The sequence below is a fragment of the Biomphalaria glabrata genome, chromosome 11 (genome assembly GCF_947242115.1).
Source record: "Biomphalaria glabrata chromosome 11, xgBioGlab47.1, whole genome shotgun sequence".
NCBI classification, from domain to species: domain Eukaryota; kingdom Metazoa; phylum Mollusca; class Gastropoda; family Planorbidae; genus Biomphalaria; species Biomphalaria glabrata.
The window spans coordinates 23,769,940-23,797,824 of record NC_074721.1 but is presented as its reverse complement, the minus strand read 5'-3'; the positions used below and the strand labels follow the sequence as shown (position 1 = coordinate 23,797,824).

General features: G+C 41.0%; 1 protein-coding gene across 2 annotated transcripts; it reads left to right on the top strand.

Annotated features, from left to right (window-relative positions):
- The first annotated feature begins 1,143 nt into the window (after positions 1–1,143).
- Positions 1,144–27,882, top strand: LOC106072058 (membrane progestin receptor gamma-like). 2 transcript variants are annotated; one of them, XM_056003804.1, is made up of 5 exons: positions 1,144–1,481; positions 7,968–8,123; positions 14,532–14,648; positions 15,455–15,591; positions 26,250–27,882. In XM_056003804.1, the coding sequence occupies exons 3-5, from the start codon at positions 14,592–14,594 to the stop codon at positions 27,055–27,057; spliced, it is 1,002 nt and encodes a 333-aa protein (XP_055859779.1). In that variant the 5' UTR covers positions 1,144–1,481; positions 7,968–8,123; positions 14,532–14,591; the 3' UTR covers positions 27,058–27,882. The 2 variants fall into 2 exon arrangements, with proteins under 2 accessions (XP_055859779.1, XP_055859778.1); XM_056003803.1 differs by lacking the exon at positions 7,968–8,123 and having other exon boundaries at positions 1,145–1,481.
- The last annotated feature ends 3 nt before the right edge of the window (positions 27,883–27,885 follow it).

Genomic DNA, 27,885 nt, shown 5'->3' with positions numbered 1-27,885 from the left:
AGGGGTTGGGGTTCAATGCCCCCCCTTCCCCGAAATGAAATCCGCAAGGGGGGGGGGCGGAATTAAGTGACTGATTTTTGCTTTCATTTTGTTTATTTTAGGTAAGATTTTAATACTAAATCATCACTTACCACAGTACAGCCGGGGGTTTTGAGTTAAAAAACCTCTTCCAGGGTGTTTTGAGTTTAAAAACCCCTACCAGGGGTTTTGAGATACAAATCCCTCTACCAGGGGGTTTTGAGTTTAAAACCCCCTTCCAGGGGGGGGGGGGCGGGGGGGGGTGATCCGCCCCAAACCCTCCTTCCCTCGAAAAAAAATCCTGACTACGCCCATGGTCAGAATGTAATAGAGATTAATTATGTACACACATACACACACATCTATCCATACAATTTTTTTTTCGAGGGTTGGGGGGCAGGGGGGGACGCCCCCCACCCCCGAAAAAAAAATCCTGGCTACGCCCATGATATATATATATAGTGCCTTACTTTATACTTTATAGTATAAGATAATATTCTCTCCTCCCCCTGTTAAAAACTACTGCTAATAATAGTGTATATTCCTAGTTGTTTATTCATTGTACAAAGCTATCCGTATTTACGGTCGGTATTTTATCACAAACCAAGAGATTAGAGACAGGGTTACTTTAGCGATCGGAACCCATGATGACATGCTAATTATTGTAAAGAAACGCAAACTTAAAATATATGGCCATATTTCAAGATCTACGGGGCTCACAAAGACCATCCTTCATGGAACAGTACCAGGAAAAAGAAGAAGAGGCAGACAGAAAAAGCGATGGGAGGACAACATAAAAGAATGGACAGGCCTACCATTGATAGAGGTTTTAAACAAAGCAAAGGACAGGAAGGAATGGAGAAAGACGGTCGACAAATCTTGCTTGGTGCCCCAACAATCCAACAGACTAAGGACTAAGGGATAGGTAAAGGTAAAAAAAAATTATATAGGTCTGTGAGTCGGCTCTACAGCTTATTTATTTTCTCTTTCTTCTTATCCATGATTAAAGCCGGTATTTAAAAAACAACTAGGTTATTCCCTCTTTTGATAATGCGTTTGGTCTTGATCCTGTGCTTTGACAACGCAGAAAACTGGCCAGGAGTGTAAATACCGACGCTAAATGCGGATATTGCCATAATAATAATAATAATAATATAAAGAAGCACTAAAAACAGTCACTCATAGTGCCGCCCGCACCCCCCTCAACCTCAACACATAGGATATATCAAGATCTAGAATTCTAGAACCATATCTTGGTTTTATTTTTTCATTGGTCATTGGGATAGTCTATTTCTTATTTATTTTTTTTTCATCATGGCGACTGATTGAAAGTTAACCTCTTAAATCCTTAATCATCAATGAAATAAAATTACAAAAATGGATTCTAGATCTAGATAGATCTTAGAGTTAGACAGACATAGATCTAGAATCTAGATCTAGATCTATATATATAATATAATTAGGTATTAGTCTAGCTTATAATTTTAAATTTATAACGACTTTAAGTTAACGTGATATGAATATTCAATATGATATGAGATATGTCATACACTCAGTCATAGATCTATCTAGATCTACTCTAGTCTAGAAGTAGAGACTAGTCTCTAGATTCTAGTAATACTAATATTACTAACTTAGTAATACTAGCATACGACTCAATATGAGGCAATATGATAGTAATACTGAAATATTCTCAGATACTGAGATAGTGATACTCATCATACTGATACTGATACTATGATAATGATACTGAACTGATACATTTGTAACAATGCATCATTATCATATGTCATACTGTGATACATCTAATCTATCTATACTCATAGTCTATAGTATACAATATAGATCTATATAAGATCTCTCTCTATATATATACATTATTTAAATTATTATTATAAATTATAGACTATAAATTACCGTCACTATCAATGTAGATCTATATGTCTATATACTGTTATAAACCTGGTGGTGGCACAGATGGGGGTAGTGGTGTGAGTGTAGTCAGCCGACGCAAATCGCCCCAGGCCAGCGCTAGACGAGCGGTCAACCGTGACGAGTGTCAACACGGCGGTTCGGGAAGGATCGACTGCGGTCCAGGAAGGATCGACGTCGTGAACACAGCTCAGGAGCGTCACGAGAATTGTAGTCATCTGACCACCTAGGAACGTCGAGGGGCGTTCTGTCCGGTTCTAGAAGGCCAGTAGGGACCCTATATAAAGAGCGGAGGTGTCGCAGTCAAGACGGTCTAGAAAAGGGGCTCAATACAGCAGGGTTCAGAAAGCGGGTTCACTGCAGGGGTTCAGAGCCCGGTTCACTACAGTCCGGTCGACTACAGCACAGTTCAGCGGTGTGGTTCTGTACGGAGCATTACGACGGTTCAGTGCGGAGTACTGTCAGTACAGTTGAGACGGCTGGCGTCTTGATCTTGGTCTGCGATCGAGTCCGACACAACGAGCCTAGTGTGTGAAGTCAGTCCTGAACTGTTGAACCCAGTGCAAGCCCGGAACGAGACGGAGAGGCCAGTGCAAGAGTTGATACTGCGGAACGGTGTTATCGGAGAGATATTTGTACAGTGTACGTGTTGCCAATTGTACAGTATTGGCTGTTATTTATTCAACTATTAAATTGTTACGTTACTTTGGAGCCCTGAGTTGTCAAGTTCTTTAAGTTGGTGGTGTATGGTGCAGTTTGCATAGAGCCTGGATAGTGAGATTCGTAACAATACTAATATAGATCTATCTAATCAGTATCATAATCATTATAATCTTATATCAAATGTCTAGATCTAGAAATCTAGATAGATCTAGACTACTTAGTCACTACTAGAGTCTAGATATAAATTATAATGATATATCATATACCATGGGCGTAGCCAGGATTGACGATAAAAAAGAGGATGTCCCAAAAAGCTGTGCCACCTGGCCATCATTTCTGGTGGTTAGATGCACAGAGGAGGGAAAAAGCCTGACAAAGTTGAGCCCTTTTACTATCTATAAGGGACTCAAGTCAGTAGTGGGAGAGCCCAAGAGTGTGTCTAAGCTACACAAAACAATGGAACTCCTTGTAGAAGTAGACAGCAAGACACACTCTGATGAGCTTTTAAGATGCAGAAGACTCTGTGATCTCCAAGTGGAAGTCATGCCACACAAGAGTCTGAACACCAACAGAGGTGTAATCAGCTCTAGGGACCTACTGGAATGTTCCGAGAAGGAAATAGTGGAGGGCATTGAAGGAGTCACCCATGCCCGGCGCATTACCAGGCGCAGGGAGGGTGAGGAGGTCAAAACCGCCACTATTATCCTCACATTCGGAACTAGGACACCGCCAGAGTATGTGAAGGCAGGATACCTACGAGTTCCAGTGAGGCCCTACATACCTAACCCCATGAGGTGCTTCAAGTGCCAGGGTTATGGACACGGCGCGGCAGTCTGCAAGAGGAACACTGTGTGTGCCAGATGTGCTGGAGAGGGTCATGAGGACAAGGGCTGCACAGCCCAGTTCAAATGCCCAAACTGTCAAGCTGGCCACTCAGCCTACTCCAAGGACTGCCCTGTGTGGAAACAGGAGGTTGCCGTGCAGGAGTACAAGGCAAGAAACGGATGTACCTTTAGCCAGGCGAAATCGGCTGTACTGGCCCTACCCAAGGGCCAATTCGGCTTGACAAAGACCTACGCCCAGGCTGCTGCTAAGAAAGGAAGATCCATAGCCACACAGACGGACACATTGACCCCACCACCCCCTCCTCCTCCCCCAACTCAGAAGAAAACACCGCCAAAGAACACACCTCTGAAGAAACAAGAAAGCCCTGTTGTCATGCTAAAGAACAGGTTCTCTGTGCTCGCTGATGAGAGCATGGAGACTGAGCAGCATGTCAAAACCAATACTCCGGGAGAACCCGGAGACATCATGTCTGACACAGGTTCTCCTCAGAGAACCCAGCCAGACACCCCAACCTCTACCGAGTTAGAGGTTGACCAATTCCCTAAGGGGAGAAATCAAAGCGGAGAGGATGCCCGAGGTGAGAGAGGAGGAAATAACCTCCGCTCTAACCAGAGGGATCTCCCCTCTCCAGAGAGAAAGACTTCCCCCAAAAGGGGGTTGTCCTCCTCTCCATCCAAACCCAAGAATAAAAATACCAAGGTCACTGGAATAAAGGGAAACCCCTCCGGGGGCCTCCCAAGGCCAAATAGCTCCAAGTAGGTCATCTAGAATAAGCCATGGATTCCAGAATTGTACAGTGGAATTGTAGAGGCCTCAAGGCCAATTACGAGGAAATGCAGCTACTGATGGACTCTGAGACTCCTGTAGCTGTCTGTTTACAGGAAACATTTCTGAAAGATTGCATCAGCTTCCGAAGCTACCGTGCTTACACCAAGAATGTTGAGGATGCAGAGAGAGCATCAGGTGGAGTCTGTATCCTTGTGAAGGATAGCACCCCCCATGAGAGGGTAGAACTACAGACCACACTACAGGCCGTAGCAGCTAGGGTAACCCTTCACAAGGTTATCACTTGCTGCAGCCTGTATCTACCACCAGGCGCTCCATTAAACCGAACAGACATGGAGGACCTATTGAAACAACTCCCCCGGCCTTATTTAATCCTTGGGGATTTCAATGCCCATAACACCATGTGGGGATCCAACAATACCGACACAAGAGGTCGTATGCTGGAGGATATCTTCCTCCAACATGATTTATGCATACTTAATGATGCATCACCGACCTACTTGCACCCAGGAACTGGATCATTCACATGCATTGACCTCACCGTATGCGTCCCCGGACTTCTGGACGATTTTAAATGGTCAGTTAGCAATGATCTACGGGGAAGTGATCACTTCCCAATCATCATTACTAACAATCTCCATTCATTGGGACGACCTCAGCGGTGGAAACTGAATAAGGCCGATTGGGAACAATTCCAAAAAAGATGCTCTGAGGATATCACAGAAAATATCCTCCATGAACAGAACCCAGCTGATACCTTTGCTAGCAAGCTACTAAGTATAGCCAGGAAAGTTGTACCCCTAACCTCTGCAAATCCAAAACGGCCTAGCAAACCATGGTTTGATACAGCTTGCAAAAGTGCTATTGGTGATAGGAAAAAACGACTGGCTGCATTTATAAAGAATCCTTCCCAGGAAAACCTAAAGCTATTCAGGATAGCTAGAGCAAAGGCTAGACAAATTATACGGTCAGCCAAAAGGAATTCCTGGAGAAGTTTTGTCGGCAGTCTGGATGCCAAAACTTCTGCTAGAGCGGTTTGGAAGGCAGTAAGGCGAATCAAAGGGAAAGAATCAAATGCAATAGGGCATTTGAAAAACCAAGGACGAACTGTCACGTCCCCCAGAGAAATAGCTGACTGCCTTGCATCCTCAATAGCAGAAAAATCATCCACTGCACACTACACGCCAGAGTTCCAAAAAGTCAAAACCAGGGAGGAAAGACACCCCATTGATTTCAGGTCAGAGAACAATGAAGACTACAACAAACCGTTCTCGCTTGAGGAACTGAGGGAATCGCTGGACAACTCACATGACACAGCGCCTGGAGAAGACGAAATCCATTACCAGTTCCTCAAGCACCTTCCCGAACCCTCATTGGCAGTCCTGCTAGGGGTCTATAACTGTGTGTGGCAAACAGGCGCTTTCCCAAACAGCTGGAGGAAAGCCACAGTTATACCGATACCTAAACCGGGAAGAGACGGCTCTGACCCAGCTAACTATCGACCAATAGCACTAACAAGCTGCATCTGCAAAACCATGGAAAGAATGATTAACAGTAGGCTGGTCTGGTACCTGGAAAGGAATAAAGTGATCTCAAACTACCAGTGCGGATTCCGGCAGGGGCGGACAACAACTGACCACCTGGTAAGGCTGGAAGCTTATATTAGAAATGCATTACTCAGAAGAGAACATCTAGTAGCTGTATTCTTCGATATAGAAAAGGCCTATGACACAACCTGGAAACATGGCATTCTACGTGACCTGGCGCTTATGGGGCTTAAGGGACACCTCCCCCGTTTTGTGGAGGAATTCCTGAAAGATAGAAAATTTCAGGTTCGAGTGGGCAACTCCGCTTCTGACACTCATGACCAGGAAATGGGTGTACCCCAGGGCAGCATGCTGTCAGTCACCCTGTTCAACATTAAAATAAATAGCATCATAAATGCGCTGTCCCCTGGCATAGAGTGCTCTTTGTATGTTGATGACTTTGTCATTCTTACTTATGGGAAAAACATGAACACCTTAGAAAGGAAATTACAGTTATGTTTAAACAAAATTCAGGGTTGGGCAAACTATAATGGTTTCAAATTCTCAGACTCCAAAACAGTTAGTATGCATTTTTGTAATCTAAGGGGGCTCCACCCAGACCCTGAACTATTTATACACAAAAAGAAGATCCCTGTCGTGAAAACTACAAAATTTTTAGGCCTCACCTTAGATTCCAAATTTAATTTTCTCCCCCACATTAAGGAACTTAAGAAGAAATGCCAAAAGTCATTAAACATACTAAGAGTACTCAGCCGTACGGACTGGGGAGCTGACAGAGATACCTTGCTGCTGCTCTATCGGAGTCTAATTCGATCCAAGCTAGACTACGGATCCATAATATATGGAGCAGCAAGGAAGTCGTACCTAAAAATACTGGAACCAATACAAAATGCTGCCCTGCGTCTCTGTCTCAGCGCGTTTCGTACATCACCTATCCCAAGTCTCCATGTGGAGGCTGGAGAACTCCCCATGGATATAAGAATGAAAAAGCTTGCAATGCAGTATATAGTCAAGCTAAAATCCAACCCCACGAACCCTGCTTTCGACTCCATATTTAACCCCACAGAGGTAGAATTATACAATCGAAGGCCTAACGTCATACAGCCGTTGGGCCTTCGAATGAGAGAACCCATCCAACATTTAACCCCACCCATTGACCAAATCTCTAAAATAGAAACCCCTCAGAATCCTCCTTGGCATACCCAAGCATACTACAAGTCCACTTTAGGGAACTGCAGGAGAGCTACGGAGATTGTGGCACCATCTACACAGACGGATCCAAAATGGAGGGAAAGGTCGCGTGTGCCTGCTCCTTTCGGAACAAAACAATCTCCCGTAGACTCCCTGATGGCTGCTCCATCTTTATGGCCGAATTGCACGCAATATTGCTTGCACTTATGGCCGTAAAAGCATCAGAAAGGAGTAAATTTATAATCTGCTCCGACTCCAAATCTGCATTGCAAGCTTTGGGGCGGATGAAGACTGACATCCCATTGGTACATAAGAGCCTGAAGCTGTTGGACCTAATAACAGCCGACCGTAGGGATGTCACCTTCATCTGGGTCCCCTCCCATGTTGGCATTGAGGGAAACGAAGCCGCAGACAGAGAAGCAAAGAGAGCCCTATATCATGCGGTGTCAGGAACCCAAATCCCCTACTCGGACCTGAGACAAAGTATTGCCTCTGCCACCTATCGAGAGTGGCAGAACCGATGGGAGGCTGAGACTCACAGTAAACTCAGGCAGATTGTGGCGGATGTCAGGTGGCGGCCCACATCTAAGGGTCTGACAAGGCGTGGTAGCACGACCATGTCCAGACTTAGGATTGGCCACACCTACATCACGCACTCTTTTGTACTGAAGAAAGAGGAGCCCCCACTTTGTGAGTACTGTGACTCTCGCCTCACCGTGGAACATATCCTCGTTGATTGCCCCAGATACCAGGATGTCAGAGCGAAATATTTTAGAGTCACTAATTTAAATACACTATTTGATAATGTCGACCCTGGGAAGGTACTGGGCTTTATCCGGGAAGTGGGGCTATCTACGAAGATCTGATTTATGAATTTGTGAACATGCACTATTTACATTAGATTTTTACCAAATATTTAAATTTTTACTACCTTGACTATTTTAACTGTGAATAGACCTTGATTTTAATGATATGACTGTATAGAATCTGGCCCTGTTGTTTAGAGAGTAGTCCTTAAGGGACTGCAGGCACGACATGGCCTAAATTGTGCCGATGTGCCTCAAATCAAACAATCAATCAATCAGTTGTCAAGTTCTTTAAGTTGGTGGTGTATGGTGCAGTTTGCAGAGAGCCTGGATAGTGAGATTCGTAACATTACTAATATAGATCTATCAAATCAGTATCATAATCATTATAATCTTATATCAAATGTCTAGATCTAGAAATCTAGATAGATCTAGACTACTTAGTCACTACTAGAGTCTAGATATAAATTATAATGATATATCATATACCATGGGCGTAGCCAGGATTTTTTTTCGGGGGGGGGGGGGTTTAGGGGGGATTTTTTCTACCCTCCCTCCCCCCCCCCCCCCGGCCGCGAAAAAAATATATTTATATGTATGTATGTGTGTGTGTATATAATCTTTATTAAATTCTGACCCATCATTCTTTCGGAAGACGCTTATTGTGCCCTAGAATAGGTTCTTCCTAGAGTTAGTAGAAAATTGTCAGCAAGGGGGGTCTGGGGGAGCGCTAGGAGCTCCCCCATCGCGGGGCGGAGCCCCGCCGCCAAGCACTATTTCTGGTATTGAAAGCCAACTAAATGCATATTCTGAGGTATCTACAGTTCATTTTCCTGCTATTAAAAGTTTTATTTTAAAAACCTAATGTGCTATTCTTACTGACTTAAACCCTCCCGCGCCGTTCGACGCATTTGCCGTTAAACTGTTTCCACAAAAATCTGTCACTGGTAATGTCTGAGGCCTCTTCCCACCTGCTCTGGGGACATCCATGAATGTGTGGCGCCAAATTGTACTAGGATGTCATCGCAAATCTTCTTATGCCTAATTCATTTTGTCGGAGAACATGTTCCGCAAACCTCGTACGACGCTCTGTCACAATCTTACTAAGGAGTTGACTCCCAGTTCGGCAAAGGATTTCCTTTATTTAGACCCGATCTCTATAACTGACTCCTTAAATCTGTCTTAGCCATCTTTGTTGAGCCACTTTTAGTGTTTTATTCATTGCACTTTATTAATTGAGCCCCCCCACTGGTAGAAATGTGTAACCTCTCTTGAATACTCTCTTGGAATTATGTGACTGTAGTTTGCTTTAAATTTTATATCGAAAAGTGAAGTTTTATCGTCAAAATCATCTGTTGGGGCTTTTAAACTAAAAAATCTCTGGAGTTGTGTTGTTTTTTTTAAAATTCAAAACCCCATTTAGATACGGTCATAGAAGTTAGTAACTGTAGTTTGCTTTAGAATAATATTGAAGATTGAGGTTTTCCACCTCAAAACGCTCAGTAGGGGGATTTTAAACTCAAAACCATCTGGAGGGGTTTTAAACCTTTCAAAAAGCCATCTGTAGGAGAGGAATTTAAACTCAAAACCCCCAATTGTCTTGGCTACGCTCAAATAATTTTAGTGTGTAATTTGATTTTTTTATATTGAAGAGGTATTTTTTAGCATCAAACCACTCTGAAGGGGGATTTAAACTCAAAACTCCTTTTGGCAACGCTCATAGCATTTTGAATGCGTAATTTGCTTTTTTCTTACATTGAAGATGTATTTTTTAGCTTCAAACCCCGCTTGCGGAGGGTTTAAACTCAAAACCCCTTTGGCTACGCTCATAGATTTCTGAGTTTGTAATTTTCTTTTTCTTTTATATTGAAGAGGTATTTTTTTGGCTTCAAAGTCCACTGGAGGGGAGTTTAAACTCAAAACCACTTTAAATACACTCATAACATGTTGAGTGTATAATTTGCTTTGTTTTTAATATTAAAGAAGTATTTTTTACCTTCAAACCCAGCTGAAGGGGGGTATAAACTTAAAACTGAGTCAAAACCCATTTAGCTACGCTCATAACATTTTGAGTGTATAATTAGCATTTTATTCATGTTGAAGAGGTATTTTTAGCTTAAAACCCCGCTAAGAGAGGGGGGGGGGGGTTAAATTCAAAACTAAGTCTAAACCCATTTAGCTACGCTCATAAAATTTTGAGTGCGTAATTTGCGTTTTTTTTTATACCGGTCATTGAAGAAGTATTTTTTAGCTTCCAAACCCTACTGAAGAGGGGGTGGGGGTTAACTCAAAACTCCTTTGGCTAAGCTCATAGAATTTAGAGTGTGTAATTTTCTTTTTTTATATTCTAGAGGGGGTTTATCGTAAATTTTGGAGTGGGTTTAAAAATCAAAATCTTCCTTAACTGTGCGCGTGAAATTTAGGGGATTGTTGTTTACATTTTTTTTGTTTTGTGTTATAGAAGAGGTGAATTAAACTGTGAAAACCCCTGGTAGGGGGGTTTTAAACTTGAACCCCCTTAGTAGGGGGTTTTAAACTCAAAACCCCCCTGGTAGGGGTTATAAACTCAAAACCTCCGGTGGGGGGGGTTTAAACTCAAACACCCCTGGTAGGGTTTTTTTAACACAAAACCTCTTTTGCTGTGCTAGGGCAAGTGATTGTTTAGTATTAAAATCTCACCTAAAATAAACAAAAGCAAAGCAAAAAAATCAGTCACTGAATTCCGACCCCCCCCCCTCCCCCCGCAGGGGGGATTTCATTTCGGGGGGGGGGGGGGGGGGGGGGTTGAACCCCAAAAACCCTCCCCTGGCTACGCCCATGTCATATACCTAGATCTAGATTCTAGATAGGTCTAGAATTAGTGTTATAAGTAATTAAAGTATAGTTACAGTATAGTAGTACAAGAGTCTAGATCTAGACTAAGAGATAAGTAGCAATTTTTAGTTTATCAAAATAGACATATCCTTTTATTTCTGTCCAATCCTTTGCTTTCTTTAGACTTATATTTACAATGAATTTTGACAACTTGACCACTTCTGGTTGTCTTGAGCGGCACAAGTTCTCTAGACGTTGATCTATAACTGTCTGTTTCATTTGTTCTAACAGTTTGCTGTTCATTGTCTTCGTTGGTATCATAGTACCAAGAGAAGTCTTCTTCAAAAATCTTGTTAAAAAAATGTTGATTTCATCTGTAGGTTTTTTCCTCATTTGTCTTTATGATGTAAGATCTGGCTGATGGATGTTTCTTAATGGCAACTGCTTTCTGCCATGTTTGTCCTAGATGAACTCTCACTTTCTCTCAGACAGAGTAATCTTTAGGTAATCTTGCTTTTGCATTGTATTTCACTCTGCTTCTCATCTGTCGTTCGTTGAGTAATGTGTGTGCATTTTCAGCTACCGATGGTTTCAATAGTTTGGGATCAGTTGGAATGATGTCCTTGAGTCTTCTACTCATCAGCAGTTGTGATGGTGAATACGGCAGTCTGCTTATCGAAGTATTTCTATACTCGATCATAGCAAGATATGGATCTTTCCCACTTTTGTATGCTTTGTTGAATATCTGCTTTATGATACCAAAATACACCTCACTTTGACCATTTGATTGAGGGTACCTGGGGCTTGATGTGGTTATCTTAAAACCCCACTCAGAATCAAACTCTCTATATTGATAGCTGTTGAATGGCATATTGTCTCTCACTATTTCTTCTGGTATGCCATTTCTAGCAAAAATACCTTTCAGTGCCCTGATAACACATTCTGCTGTTTTGTTCTCCAGTGGTTTTATTTCAGGGTATTTGGAGAAATAGTCCACAACAAGGAAATAGTCATTGTTCCGCCATTCAAACAAATCTGTTGCAACCTTTTTCCATGGTCTGTCTGGTACAGCATGAGGTAGCAATTTTTCCTTCACATTATTACTTTTGAACATTGCACATGTTGAGCATTTCATTATTGTCGAAAAAATATCTTGGACAATCCTGGCCAAAACACACTCTGTCTTGCCTTCGATCTGGTTTTCTCAAGACCAAAATGACCTGTGTGCAACTTGTCGAGAATTTCATTTCTCATACTTGAAGGAATTATAATTCTGTTCTCATAAAACAATATTCCATTCTCTTCATGAATACTGTCTTTAAATGGCCAATACTCTTTTATTGTTTCATGAACTTGAGTTTTTAACTTTGTCCAACCTTCTCTGACATAATTAGTTACTAGTTTCAATTTAGCATCAGATTCAGTGTTCCATCTAATTTCAATTATCTTCTGATCACTGCCCGGAAACTGTGCTGTTGCACTAGAAATTCTCATAACCATGTCATCATTTGAATTAGATTGTTCTTGACCACTGATGTACGCACATGATAACGTATCAGCTATTTGCATTTTTGAACCTGGAGTGTAAGTTACTGTTAATTGATATCTAATCTCAACAGTCTTATCAACTGAAGTTTTTGTGAAATCTTGTGCAACGGCTTCATCATAATAGTATGCAAAGGTTTGTGATCTGATTGTACAGTCACAGTTTGTCCAAAAATAAAGTGGTGAAAATGTTCAGCTGCAAACACTATAGCTAACATTTCCTTTTCTATCTGTGCATATCTGCACTCTGTTTCTGTCAGTTATCTTGACATATGTGCAACTGGTTTGTCTTCTTGCATTAAACATGCTCACAACCCTTTAGAATAAGCATCACACTGAATAGTAACTGATGTTTCAGGGCTAAACAGTTGTAGAACTGGAGCTTCACTGTTTTCTTTATTAGTTGGAAAGCATTTTCTTGCTCTGCATTCCACTGCCACAACACATCTTTCTTTAGCAATTCACGCAACAGATTTGTGATTGTTGACATGTTTGGAATGAAACTTGACAGAAAGTTCAGCATCCCTAGCAGTCTTTGAATTCCTGTGCGATCTGTTGGTGCTGGCATCTCTATTATTGCTTTTATTTTAGCTGAATCTGGACGAATACCATCTGCTCCAATGAGGTAATGAACACCAGAAAGTTTTTACTGTATCTTGTTCTTGTTGAGCTTTACATTGTTCTTTCTAGCTCTCTCCAGAACATTTTAAAAATTTGATCATGTTCTTTTTCATCTTTTGCTGCAATCAGCATGTCATCTGACATGATATGTACACCTGGGATGTCTCCGAATACTTGATAAGCACGTTTCTGTATGTTCTGTTGTCACAGATAAATAAATAACATTAACATACTGTAGACATTAATTTATAATAATAATAACTGAGACTGTGTTTATCAAAATAGACATAGAAGACTATCCTTTTATTTCCGTCCAATCCTTTGCTTTCGCACAAAACATAAACAACAATGATATATTATCATATAATATTAGCACAGTATTAGTGTATTAGATAAAAAAATCTAGATCTAGATCAGTGGTCTTCAACGGGGGCGCATCGACCTTCGCTAGACTCAGACCAATTGTTGGGAAAACCAGAAGCTGACTATAGTGACCAAAATGGATGTCTACAAGGCATGGATTTTGAGTATTGTACAGCAGTGAGTTATGGACTACCTTTGAAAAGCAAGACAGAAAACAAAATTTATTCCACTTGCGCTGTCACTGACATATGTGGACAGGAGTGTCTCTCCAAAATAGGACTCCACAGTCACATGAAAAAGTGTTCTACGGGATGAACCAAAGTCATTATGACTGAAGGGGGCCAAACAATATCTAGACCTAGAATCCTAGATCTAGATCTACCATCTTGTCTAGTCTTATGATGGCAGCATACAAGTCTAGGTTCTGTTCCTGCATTCACAAGATGAAAATCATGTCCTAGTAGCCTGAAAACCACTTTCAGAAGGCGAACGTTCATATATTATGTTACACCACAAATCATCAAAATTGGAACCTTTTTACTGTGGCATTGATGCTGTTCATGTTGGACAACAGTATTATTTCAGTATCTTGTATGTGGTCAGACTAATGCACCTTATAAATTTTCCTTAGACAGAGTAGGTGGAAGGAGTTTAGCTTTTTGATGTGGTGGGAATATAAGGTCTAGGACTCTGATGCATATAAGAGTGAAAGGAGCACTACAGCACTGTTTTGTGGATATGCTAAGTCATCTCCGTTGCCACATTTGTACTTGAAGTCTGCCACAAGCAGCACTGCCATGTGCAACACGGAAGTCTAACTCATCTACATAGGCATTTGCTGATATGGTGCTTCCCAGATAGACAAACTTTTTAACATATATACCAGTTTCTGGCCATCTATAAGAATGTCTGGTTCTGTGACAGATTTATTTGGAGGAGGTTCTGTCATTATTTTGCTTATACTTTTTAAATTTCATTTTTAAATGGAATTTTACAAGCACAACTTGAGGAAAACAATTGTAGAAAAAATCTATACAAGTTTTGTTCACAACAAAAAGTACTAGAGTGATTCAAACAATCACACAAAACAGAAAGAGAATTGTTGACATGCAGAAGTAGTAAGACAAAAAGGAAAGTTTCCTTTTTTTTTTCGATATAAAAACAGTAGGTCTCTTCTAACCTGTCAATGTTTGAATATAAAAGATGAGGGGGTGTAGGTCAAGTCAGGCTGGGACCAGACCTAATCTGAAATGTGATACCAACGGGGTGGCTTGGAAGTACAGTTGAGAGTACGGTACTATTTCTCTTCTTCACGAAAATACCCTAGTCACCTGTTTTTTTATTCATAACAATAATTATATGTTAATAGAAAATTTATTAACTTTTTTTTCTTCTACAGCTCTATTTATATTGACTAAAAAAATTGAAACAGCATTTTAACTTGTTAAAAAAAATTGTGATGCTGGGGATGTCTGTATCAACAGGCCTTAGTGGTCCAATATATTATGCGCATCAGGTAATTTCTGAGTAAAAATAAACCTGTTTGTTTTACATGTTTTGGATGTTCTTTCAGATTTAAAGATAATGTCATCCTAGTCCAAACCTCCCGCAGTATGAAGGGGGATGGCAGCCAGCGGGACCATTGAGACCATCGAACAACAGTCAAGAGTGCATACCACACATTGAGGCAGCAATCTACATGTCTCTAAGTAAAAAAGTTACCAGATCACACATGGAAACACCCATATTAGTCATAAAACAAAATAAAGTAAAGGCCGGTGGGGATTATGCTGGCCAGATGACATCTTCACTCACTGTCAGCGATAGAAGAAAGGGCTTTACATTATCTGCCCCATAAATAGCGAGATCATAAAGAAGTACTGTCATGAAATTGGTTGCTCCATATAACTTAGTATTTTCATAAGTGAAAACACAATGTCCAATAACTGAATTCCTCTTTAGGAAATATAAAAAAAACTCTACACACTTAGAAATCATGAAAAGACTAAAACACAATTTAACTGAATTTCAATAATAAATCACAAAAGTAGAACTAACTTGAAAATTATTAACTGACCTCGCTCATTGTTTTCTGTTGTGTATATATCACTAATTTTTCACTCCCTTGGCTACTTTAAGTACCAGTACTGTTGAAAAATTACTGTTGTTACTTACAATGTAAACATGCTGTTAAATGCTTATACAATTAGAAATATCTTGATCTTGATACTTATGGGACAGGTACCTTAACTTTTTTTTTGTATTATGTTTTACTTTTTTCAATTCTTCCATTCCTGTCATCAAATGTCTGTTTTTTTTTAGGTTCCTGAACATTTTCATGAGCACTATATTCTGCGTGGTTATCGCCATCCTAAAAGTTCAGTTACACAGTGCCTACTTAGTGTTTTTGATCCAACAAATGAAACATTAAATATATGGACACATTTCCTACCTACATGGTAATATATTTTTTAAAACTTTTTCTCTCCATAAATGTTTTCCATGTTCTGATTCAGTTAAACATTTTGCCCATTGTAGTGCACTACCCATGTATAATTAATTTTCAATAACTTTTTTTGTTAGTTATCAGAAAATATTATAATTGGTCTAGCATTAAAGGGGAATGCATGCCCTTTTTATATAACACAAATTAATATTTATAAAACCCAAAAGTTAAATACATTTTAGAACTTACAGACTATAGACAAGTCTCATAGATCTAGATCTAGTTATGATCAAACTACAACACAGATTTTTAAATGATTTTTTAATGATATTTATCCATATTTTCACAAAACTCTATAGATTATAGTTGTCACTAACTTTCAAAAAGTGAAAACTGACAGACAGTAACTAGTCAACTAATTCTAGCTCTAGACTAGATCTAGGAAAAATATTATCCCAAGTCATACAAATAATTTTTTAATGATATATATCTATAAGTTTCATAATACTTTATATCGTCCCGAGACATGACGTTAAATTGCGCTCCTCTTCCCTTAGCACTTTTGGAGCTCAAAAGTGCCCTACTTCTTTTCTATCATTGTGTCTGCCTCCTCTTTTTCTCAGTCTGCCTTCATTGACCATCACTCTGTCTCCTTATCTTTAAAACCTCCCTATGTCTTAGACCAGTCCGTTTGCCGTGGACTGCGACAGGTAAGGGGGGGGGGGGGGATAAAGAGATCCTGGTGTTTGAGTGGGCGTCTATCTGAGGATGGACCACCACAACACAATACTTTGGCTCCAAGTTCCCCTAGACCTGAGGCCCAGATGGCCCGCTCTGGGTCAACAGGCTGGTCATGCCGAGCTACCATCATAGGTCTTCAAGCTGCTGTATCGGACACATTCCCGATGCAGCAGCTGACTGAGTATAGCACCTGTGTAGTCCTGGCGGGTTCATTCTGGACATCCGAATGGCCTGTCCCCTTGTTGGACTCGATGGCGGGTGGGGAGCACAGGTACCGAATAATAAGAATATATATATGGATAAAAAAAAAACAATAAACTACTTGCCCCAGACTTACGTCTGGGCAAGAGACACCATATTGAGGCATAAAAGGAGAAGGCCACAAAAAACTGTACTACCTGGCCATCATTTTTGGTGGTCAGGTGTTCAGAGGAGGGGAAAAGCCTGACAAAGATGAGCCCTTTTCTCATCTACAAGGGGCTTAAGTCAGTAGTTAGAGAGCCCAAGAGTGTATCTAAGCTGCACAAATCATCAGAACTTCTTGTAGAAGTTGATAGTAAGATACACTCTGATGGGCTTCTTCGATGCAGAAGAATCTGTGATCTCCAAGTGGAAGTCATGCCACACAAGAGTTTCAACACCAGCAGAGGTGTTATCAGCTCTAGAGACCTGCTGGAATGTTCCGAGAAGGAAATAGTGGAGGGCATTGAAGGAGTCACCCATGCCTGGCGCATTACCAGGCGCAGGGATGGTGAGGAGGTCAAAACCGCCACTATTATCTTCACATTTGGAACTAGGACACCACCAGAGTATTTGAAGGCAGAATACCTACGAGTTCCAGTGAGGCCCTACATACCTAACCCCATAAGGTGTTTCAAGTGCCAGGGTTATGGACATGGTCTGGCATGGACATGGCAGTCTGCAAGAGGAACACTGTGTGCCAGATGTGCTGGAGAGGGTCATGAGGACAAGGGCTGCACAGCCCAGTTCAAATGCCCAAACTGTCACGCTGGCCACTCAGCCTACTCCAAGGACTGCCCTGTGTGGAAACAGGAGGTTGCCGTGCAGGAGTACAAGGCAAGAAATGGATGTACCTTCAGCCAGGCGAAATTGGCTGTATTGGCCCTACCCAAGGGCCAATTCAGCTTGACAAAGACCTACGCCCAGGCTGTGACTAAGACAGGAAGATCCATAGCCACACAGACAGACACATTGACTCCTCCCCTGCTCCAACTCAGAAGAAAACACTGCCAAAGAACACACCTACGAAGAGACAAAAAAGCCCTGTTGTCATGCTAAAGAACAGGTTCTCTGTGCTCGCTGATGAGAGCATGGAGACTGAGCAGTATGTCAAAACAAACACTCCGGGAGAACCCAGAGACATCATGTCTGACACAGGTTCTCCTCAGAGAACCCAGCCAGACACCCCAACCTCTACCGAATTAGAGGTTGACCAACTCCCTAAGGGGAGAAATCAAAGCGGAGAGGATGCCCGAGGTGAGGGAGGAGGAAATAACCTCCGCTCTAACCAGTGGGATCTCCCTTCTCCAGAGAGAAAGACTTCCCCAAAAGGGGGTTGTCCTCCTCTCCATCCAAACCCAAGAATAAAAATACCAAGGTTACTGGATTAAAGGGAAACCCCTCCGGGGGCCTCCCAAGGCCAAATAGCTCCAAGTAGGTCATTTAGAATAAGCCATGGATTCCAGAATTGTACAGTGGAACTGTAGAGGCCTCAAGGCCAATTATGAGGAAATGCAGCTACTGATGGACTCTGAGACTCCTGTAGCTGTCTGCTTACAGGAAACATTTCTGAGAGATAGTATCAGTTTCCGAAGCTACAATTCTTACAGCAAGAATGTTGAGGATGCAGAGAGAGCATCAGGTGGAGTCTGTATCCTTGTGAAGGACAGCATCCCCCATGAGAGGGTAGAACTACAGAGCACACTACAGGCCGTAGCAGCTAGGATAACCCTTCACAAGGTTATCACTTGTTGCAGCCTGTATCTACCACCAGGTGCTCCATTAAACCCAACAGACATGGGAACCTATTGAAACAACTCCCCCGGCCTTATATAATCCTTGGGGATTTCAATGCCCATAACACCATGTGGGGATCCAACAATACTGACACAAGAGGCCGTATGCTGGAGGATAACTTCCTCCAACATGATTTATGGAAACTTAATGATGCATCATTGACCTACTAGCACCCAGGAACTGCATCTCTCACATGCATTGACCTCACCGTATGCGTCCCCGGACTTCTGGATGACTTTAAATGGTTATCAATGATCTACGGGGAAGTGATCACTTCCCAATCATCATTACTTACAATCTCCCCTCATTGGGACGACCTCAGCGGTGGAAACTGAATAAGGCCGATTGGGAACAATTCCAAAAATGACGCTCCGAGGATATCACAGAAAATATCATCGATGAACAGAATCCTTCCCAGGAAAACCTAAAGCTATTCAGGATAGCTAGAGCAAAGGCTAGACAAATTATACGGTCAGCCAAAAGGAATTCCTGGAGAAGTTTTGTCGGCAGTCTGGATGCCAAAACTTCTGCTAGAGCGGTTTGGAAGGCAGTAAGGCGAATCAAAGGGAAAGAATCAAATGCAATTGGGCATTTGAAAAACCAAGGACGAACTGTCACGTCCCCCAGAGAAATAGCTGACTGCCTTGCATCCTCAATAACAGAAAAGTCATCCACTGCACACTACACGCCAGAGTTCCAAAAAGTCAAAACCAGGGAGGAAAGACACCCCATTGATTTCAGGTCAGAGAACAATGAAGACTACAACAAACCGTTCTCGCTTGAGGAACTAAGGGACTCGCTGGACAAGTCACATGACACAGCGCCTGGAGAAGATGAAATCCATTACCAGTTCCTCAAGCACCTTCCCGAACCCTCATTGGCAGTCCTGCTAGGGGTCTATAACACTGTGTGTGGCAAACAGGTGCTTTCCCAAACAGCTGGAGGAAAGCCACAGTTATACCGATACCTAAACCGGGAAGAGACGGCTCTGACCCAGCTAACTATCGACCAATAGCACTAACAAGCTGCATCTGCAAAACCATGGAAAGAATGATTAACAGTAGGCTGGTCTGGTACCTGGAGAGGAATAAAGTGATCTCCAACTACCAGTGCGGATTCCGGCAGGGGTAGACAACAACTGACAACCTGGTAAGGCTGGAAGCTTATATTAGAAATGCATTACTCAGAAGAGAACATCTAGTAGCTGTATTCTTCGATATAGAAAAGGCCTATGACAGAACCTGGAAACATGGCATTCTACGTGACCTGGAGCTTATGGGGCTTAAGGGACACCTTTCCCGCTTTGTGGGGGAATTCCTTAAAGACCGAAAATTTCAGGTTCGAGTGGGCAACTCTGCTTCTGACACTTATGACCAGGAAATGGGTGTACCCAAGGGCAGCATTCTGTCAGTCACCCTGTTCAACATTAAAATAAACAGCATCATAAATGCTCTGTCCCCTGGCATAGAGTGCTTTTTGTATGTTGATGACTGTCATTTTTACTTATGGGAAAAACATGAACACCTTAGAAAGAAAATTACAGTTATGTTTAAACAAAATTCAAAATTGGGCAAACGATAATGGTTTTAAATTTTCAGACACCGAAACAGTTAGCATGCATTTTTGTAATTTAAGAGGAATCCACCCAGACCTTGAACTATTTTTACACAAAAAAGAAGATCTCTGTTGTAAAAACTACAAAATTTTTAGGCCTCACCCAAGATTCCAAATTAATTTTTCTCCCCCACATTAAGGAACTTAAGGAGAAATGCCAAAAGTCATTAAACATACTTAGAGTACTCAGCCATACGGACTGGGGAGCTGACAGAGATACCTTGCTGCTGCTATATCGGAGTCTAATTCGATCCAAGCTAGACTACGGATCCATAATATATGGAGCAGCAAGGAAGTCTTATCTAAAAATACTGGAACCCATACAAAATGCTGCCCTGCGTCTCTGTCTCTGCGCGTTTCGTACATCACCTATCCCAAGTCTCCATGTGGAGGCCGGAGAACTCCCCATGGATATAAGAATGAAAAAGCTTGCATTGCATTATATAGTCAAGCTAAAATCCAACCCCACGAACCCTGCTTTCGACTCCACATTTAACCCCACAGAGGTAGAATTATACAATCGAAGGCCTAACGTCATACAGCCGTTGGGCCTTCGTATGAGAGAACCCATCCAAAATTTAACCCCACCCATTGACCAAATCTCTAAAATGGAAACCCCACAGAATCCTCCTTGGCTAATGAATAAACCCAAATTAAATTTATCCCTCCTTAATTTCAAAAAAGAAAATACAGACCCAAGCATACTACAAGTCCACTTTAGGGAACTGCAGGAGAGCTACGGAGATTGTGGCACGATCTACACAGACGAATCCAAAATGGATGGAAAGGTCGCATGTGCCTGCTCCTTTCGGAACAAAACAATCTCCCGCAGACTCCCTGATGGCTGCTCCATCTTTACGGCTGAATTACATGCAATATCGCTTACAATAATGGCCGTCAAAGCATCAGAAAGGAGGAAATTTATAATCTGCTCCGACTCCAAATCTGCATTGCAAGCTTTAGGGCAGATGAAGACTGACATTCCATTGGTACATTAGAGCCTGAAGCTGTTGGACCAAATAACAGCCGACCATAGGGATTTCACCTTCATCTGGGTCCCCTCCCATGTTGGCATTGAGGGAAACGAAGCCGCAGACAGAGAAGCAAAGAGAGCCCTAAATCATGCGGTGTCAGGAACCCAAATTTCCTGCTCGGACCTGAGACAAAGTATTGCCTCTGCCACCTATCGAGAGTGGCAGGACCGATGGGAGGCTGAGACTCACAATAAACTCAGGCAGATTGTGACGGATGTCAGGTGGCGGCCCACATCTAAGGGTCTGACAAGGCGCGGTAGCACGACCATGTCCAGACTTAGGATTGGCCACACCTACATCACACACTCTTTTGTGCTGAAGAGAGAGGAGCCCCCACTTTGTGAGTACTGTGACTCTCGCCTGTGACAGGTGGGGAAATGTGACGTGTGTTTGGCACGTTTTTGTCTAGGGGATGATTATTTTTAAAGCTATCACACCCCCACTTATCAGCATATGAGTCGGGAGCAGACACGCAACGAGACGAAGCAATGAAAGATAGATACAAAAGTTAAAATAAAGAATATTTATTTACATAAATATACATATAAGGATAAAAAGGGGGAGGGTTTGCATCTATCTCTAGTATATTCTATGTTTAATCATCACTCTTGCACCTAATAAGAGAGTATGTCACTTTGTCCTCTGACTTAGCTGGTATTCCTGTTGATGTCGCAGCTGGCTGTGTCCTGGCTTGAGGTTCTGCAGCTGGAGGTGGCGCTCTAGCGGATAGAGGGACGCCGGTGATATAGTTCTTGTGGAGTCTCAATCCCCAAAATCTAATATCTGTAGTGGGCACAGTAGGGCGGGTGGCCGGCTACCGTGGGCACAAGGTTACTGCGGGCAGAGCTGATCTGCCGTTGGCAGCGTAGTTGACAGGATATGTCCAGTGAGTTGCAGAGGGTTGGCGTAGCTATGACGTCTCGCACAGACCTGAGTCCATAGGGACGTCGCACCTAATAAGATGACAGGTGGGCTGTCGAATAGGCGGGCAATGCCGATAGCGCCAAGTAGTAGAGTTGAGTAGTGTCGTGTAGACACTGAACAGCAACAGCAAATAGGCAGATCTCAGTAGGAAAGTGTAGTGCTGAATAGCACTAAGCACAAATGCAGGTAAATAGATCGTTGGTCCAATAAATAAATAGGCAAGTGCAGCGCTGAATAGCACTAAGCACAACTGCAGGTAAATAGATCGTTGATCCAATAACTAGGCAATAGGCAGACACCTGAGGGAGGCTGCGGATAAATAAAGACAAGTTAGGACATGTCTCTCATACATCTTATCGATGCCCTCGACTGAGGTGCATTCGTCAGATTGGTAAAATTGCTTTAGAGCACAAGGGGGAGGTGATGACAAATGGGATTTGGAAAATAGATGGATGATAGTAGCAATATCAAAATGTACATAAAAGGGGAAATAATAACATAAAATGTACATAGAAGGGGAAATAATAATCTCAAATGAACAACACAGGTGGGTAGAGAAAGAAAAAGGGGGGGGGGTTGAATTGGGCGGTGGTCAGCGACCCAGATGATTGTTTACATATGACCGTGGGTCGAGAACAATGGAGCGCGCTTGAATGGTGTGTCCGTTCAAGCGGCGCAACTCTCATTAGGGTAAAATGAGTAAAGGGGAGATAATTCAATACAGGGAAGATAACTCCTATCTCCTTTCTAAGCGCAGTATTAGTGCGATAGTAAAATCATCAAGGCGATCAACCGAGATAAAGGAAATAAAATAAGATGTACAAATATATACATGGTTGCCTCAATGATCAATTGAGCAACGTAGCATTAATAGATTAATGCAATACATAAAATATACATTAGCCATGTTCATGTTTTCTACTTACGCCAGTGAGAAATACACAATGCACTAATTAAATATAAATGAAATAATGAAATACACATAATAGTCTCCAGTGAGAAATAGCACAAAAGTAATTAAGATGGAACTTGTGATTAAGTTCGGCTTACCACCAGGTATTCCTCTAGGAGGTAGAATAAATGATATAGTCCAGACTCGATAGCTCATCTCGAATGAGAAATGAAAGAGGGTCTGGCTTGAGTTGGTTTACTTTATATAAGCCTGGAAAGTGCGGGCGGACACAGGAAATGTCCTAGGCTAAGAATTATCTTACACGTGGGTGGATTTGACTCGAGGTGGGAGTTGCACCTTGGAATATCACGCGGTGTGTTGACCAGGGTAATCTCTTAGATCAAAGAGAGACGTGAGAGAAGGGGGGGGGGGGAATGATTAGCTTGCATTCAAACCAAGGTGGTGTCAACCGCGACCGTCAGTCAGACATCCGGGGGATAAGACAAAGGAGATAGTGTGATTATCTTTCCCCGATCAAGGGCAGATAAATGAAAGGACTGGCCTAGTTTTCTCCAAGGTGGTGGACTAAGTCTAGCCTGGTATAGAGGAAAAGGTGGGGCGGGTGGAGAATTTAGGGGTAGGATGGAGAAATAATTAAAATAAAATAAATAAATAATGAAAAATAATAATTAATGCTGTGATAATTTAGAGTGACTCTGACAGCGAGTTTTTGACTTGTCACATCGCCTCACCGTGGAACATATACACGTTGATTGCCCCAGATACCAGGATGTCAGGGAGAAATATTTTAGAGCCACTAACTTAAAAACACTATTCGACAATGTCGACCCTGTGAAGGTACTGGGCTTTATCCGGGAAGTGGGGTTGTCTACAAAGATCTTATTTATGAATTTGTGAACATGTACTATTTATATTAGATTTTTACCAAATTATAAAATGTTTACTACCTTTACTATTTGAACTGTGAATAGACCCTGATTTTAATGATTTAACTTATAGAATTTAGCCCTTGTTATGTAGAGAGAGAGTAGTCCTTAAGGGAATGCAGGCACGACATGGCCTAAATTGTGCCGATGTGCCCAAAATCAAATCAAATCTCTCAACCCTTTTATATGGACACTATACAGAAAACAACTAAGACTTCTTGAGCTCTTTCACCAAAGATGCTCGCGCTCCATCATGGACATATGGTGGCAGGACCGCACTACAAACAGCAATGTCCTTGCGAACGACGGTATGGACAGTATAGAGGGACTTCTTATGGTCTGACATTTACGCTGGGCAGGGCATGTATCCCTTATGGGAGACAAACGAATGTCAATGGCAGTTTTTTTGGTTAGCTAAAAGGTGGTCGATGTAATACGCCCCACGGAAACGCTTCAGAAACCAGCTTAGGCGCCAACTTGCCTTAGCTGACATAGAAAAGAGCACCTGGTTGCATGCGGCCTCAGAAGGAGACAGCTGGAGGTCACTCACAAAGGCCGTGGGATACATATTTGAGACGAAAAGACAATCCACTGCCAAGAACAGAGGCAGGCGGCGAAATGGTTATACTTGACATATTTGTAGCAAAATATGTAGGTCACAGCTGGGAATGTGCAGCCACGGGAAATACAGCATACTTCATAGATCTTTGGACTCGAAGACAAGCCTTATTAATATTATTATTATTATTATAAATGAAAAACTGTCATGAAATCCCCATATTGATGAAACTATCAAAAAATCAAACATAGCATTTGGGTTAATGAGAAGAAATTTCTATAAATCAAATAAGAACATAAAATTAAAATATTATTTAACCTTGGTTAGGCCAATAATAGAATATGCATCCTCTGTTGTTTGTTTGGGACCCCTCAACGCAAGAATACATAAGGAATTGGAACAGACACAAAATAGATCAGTGAGATTCATAACAAACGAATACCGATATTCACATTTGACTAGAGTAAAATCTTTAGTAAAATCACTAAATTTAGAAAGCCTTCAGGGTAGAAGACTCAAAAGTAAAGTACCAATTATACATAAAACACTTAACCATAATCTTCAAATACAATAACAAAATCGAATAAAACAGAAAGACACAAAGAGTTAGGCACATTCCTCGTTCCATATGCTAAGACGTGTACAAATCCTCCTTCTTCCCTTGTGCTATTAGAGCATGGAATGGGTTGCCTGAGCTAGCTAGGAAAACCAGGACTTAGCAGAATTTATGTCATTGGTTAATATGCATGACTAAATGCATGAAGCGTAGGACGTAATCATCTTCTTATGATGAGGACCATTTTTTGTCATCCAGAGAGCATAGGGCTTTGCACTGGAGTTTTTTGCATTCTCATGTGTCAGGTGAAACCTAAGTGAGCCCAAATTGTTCAGATGCACACTGGGTGGTTGGTCATTTCACCTAAGTGAGCCCAAATTGTTCAGATGCACACTGGGTGGTTGGTCATTATGCTGGCCACATGACACCCACATTAACCGTGGGCTATAGAAACTAATGACCTTTCATCATCTGCCCCATAGATTGCAAGGTCCGAAAGAAGAACTTTACTTTACTTTTACCGTGATGCTCTATCGTGTGCTTCAGCCTTCCATGTGGCAGGGCCCATGTTGAATTAGGCACTATGGCAGCTTTGAGAGTTCCTTTGTCCACTCTTTGAAGGATTTCTATGCCAGGTATCTTGTCTTGCTTCAAGTTTATTCAGGTAGACATGAGGAATTGGCTCAGTTTCTATTTCATGCATTCTATGTAATGTTCACATTTAAGAAGCATAGCAACATTGTAAACTACCAGCTAGGTATGAGTGGTGATACCTCGTCTGTTTCACACATTTCTAGACATATTAATTTAATTTGTTATACTAGTTTGGCTTAACAATCTATTTTATGTAGCTTAAATATTGTGATTTAAACTTATATGATTATTTGTGTTCAATTCATTAATTAAATTATTTATAATTTCTTTTGGATTAGTAATTGTGCTTTATTCATTTGAGAGTTATGCTGAATAGGAATAAGAACAAAGAACCTTCCATAGCAAATATGCACAAATTGAACTTGAGCTGTAAATATTTTTCCTCATTAAATTTTTCATTCATGCAGGTCAAAGTCCTCTTGATAGGTAACTAAGCAACTTATACCTTATCTTGTATAATACAGATGTTACTTCAAAAAAGAAGATGATTATGTCCTACGCATCATGCCTCTAGTCATGCATGTTAACCAATGACTTCAATTCTGCCAAGTCACTGGTTTTCCTGGCTGATTAAGGCAACCTCTCTCAGCCAAACATCTTGTGTTACCATAGTATGAGTTCAAAGGAGTACTCATCATATGTATTTTTAAATGCAAAGCTTAAATAAATAAAGCTCATAAATATTCTCATTAAAATATTGTTTTGCTTTTCAGGTATTTTGTCTATGTTGTCTATCACCTGTGGTGGAGTATTGACTTTACTAATGATGTCTACAGCTGGCCGTTACTTAGTTATCTTTTAGTTTGTTGTGCCTTTCCATTGGCTAGTGCTGTGGCTCATCTCTTTAATGTCATGTCTGATTGTGCCAGACATGTTTGCTTTTTTCTAGATTACTCTGCTCTTAGTTTGTTTAGTTTTGGTGTGGCTCTCATTTACAGGGCCTATTGTTTTCCTTCACACATTCTAAGTAACACCACTGGTTGCACATGGTTTAAAGATCATTATGTTAACTTGGCGGCCATCACAGCGATTTTATGTACTTTTATTTCTTGCGAGACTCGCTTTATGAAGCCCAGTGCTGCTCGTAAAGCAATTCGTTTAGGAGCTTTTGCCATTCCATACTTGTTTGATAGTATACCAATATTTTATAGAATTCTGTTTCCTGATGTCAATGAGTGGTCTGCTGAGTATTTGCATAAACGACAGTTTCTTTTTGCATTAGTAGCTGCTTTTCTGTATGCTTCTCATCTACCTGAACGTTTATTACCTGGAATATTTGACATCATTGGTCACTCCCACCAGCTGTTTCATGTTTCTTCTATTTTGGCTGTAATGGACCAACTACAAGCAGTTCTACTGGATTTTAAGGAGCGCAGAAGTTTTGTTGAACCCTGTTGGCAGTCAAGGGAATTTAGTAATAGCCTTGGTTATTTGTTGAATATTTTTGTTATTAATTCCATCATTATAATGATTTTTACCATTCGTTTACTGTACCTGAAACACAAGATGAAGTGCACTTAGTTACAAATAAATAGGCTATACAAAATTTAATAACGTAATTTATTTTTTTAAGAAATATCAAAATATTTTTTTTTATATAATTTCATTTAAAGTATATATTTCAATTATTTATTTATAAAAATTGTGTTTAGAGTAAAAAAAAAAAAACAACAGTTGCGTTGCTAGGGATGCTGACTGCACTACTTGACACCCATTAGTGGGTGACACCATAGTTGGGTAAAAAAATTGGAAATAGCAATAAAACTTTTTTTTTATTTTACAATTAACCCAATTAAGCATTTTCATGTTTAATAATCTTTCTATATATATAACTAATTTTTGTTGAATTAACATCAAAATGTAAAAAAAATTTCAATATACATCTATTATTGCCAGTTGTTTTTAAATGTCCATCTTTGGTTTTCATTTTGTTGTCTTTTTGCAACTGCATATTATCAGTCATTCAAATTCCATTTTACATGTTATGTTTAAACACATAAACTCACTCATAACTAACAAAAGGTTGACAAGTTCTCCTTCTCATAAACAGGTGTTCAAATTTTCATGGCTAAAAGAACTTTTTACATAGAGCTCATAAAGTTCTAGATCTTTGATATCTTTTTGTATTGCTAGGGATAATGTTAACTTAAAAAAAATTGTTTTTAATGTCCTTTTTTCAGTTTGGCATCCTTCAGTCATAAAGCAACTATTGATTATTTCATAGAAATGATGTCACCCACACAGCAGTTCCCCCTTCTCCATGAAACAATTTGGTGTCAGTGTCGTTGCAGGCTCTGCCAGGGTATAGCACTGTTGTCGGTAATAAATTGACCTGAAGTCTGACAATAT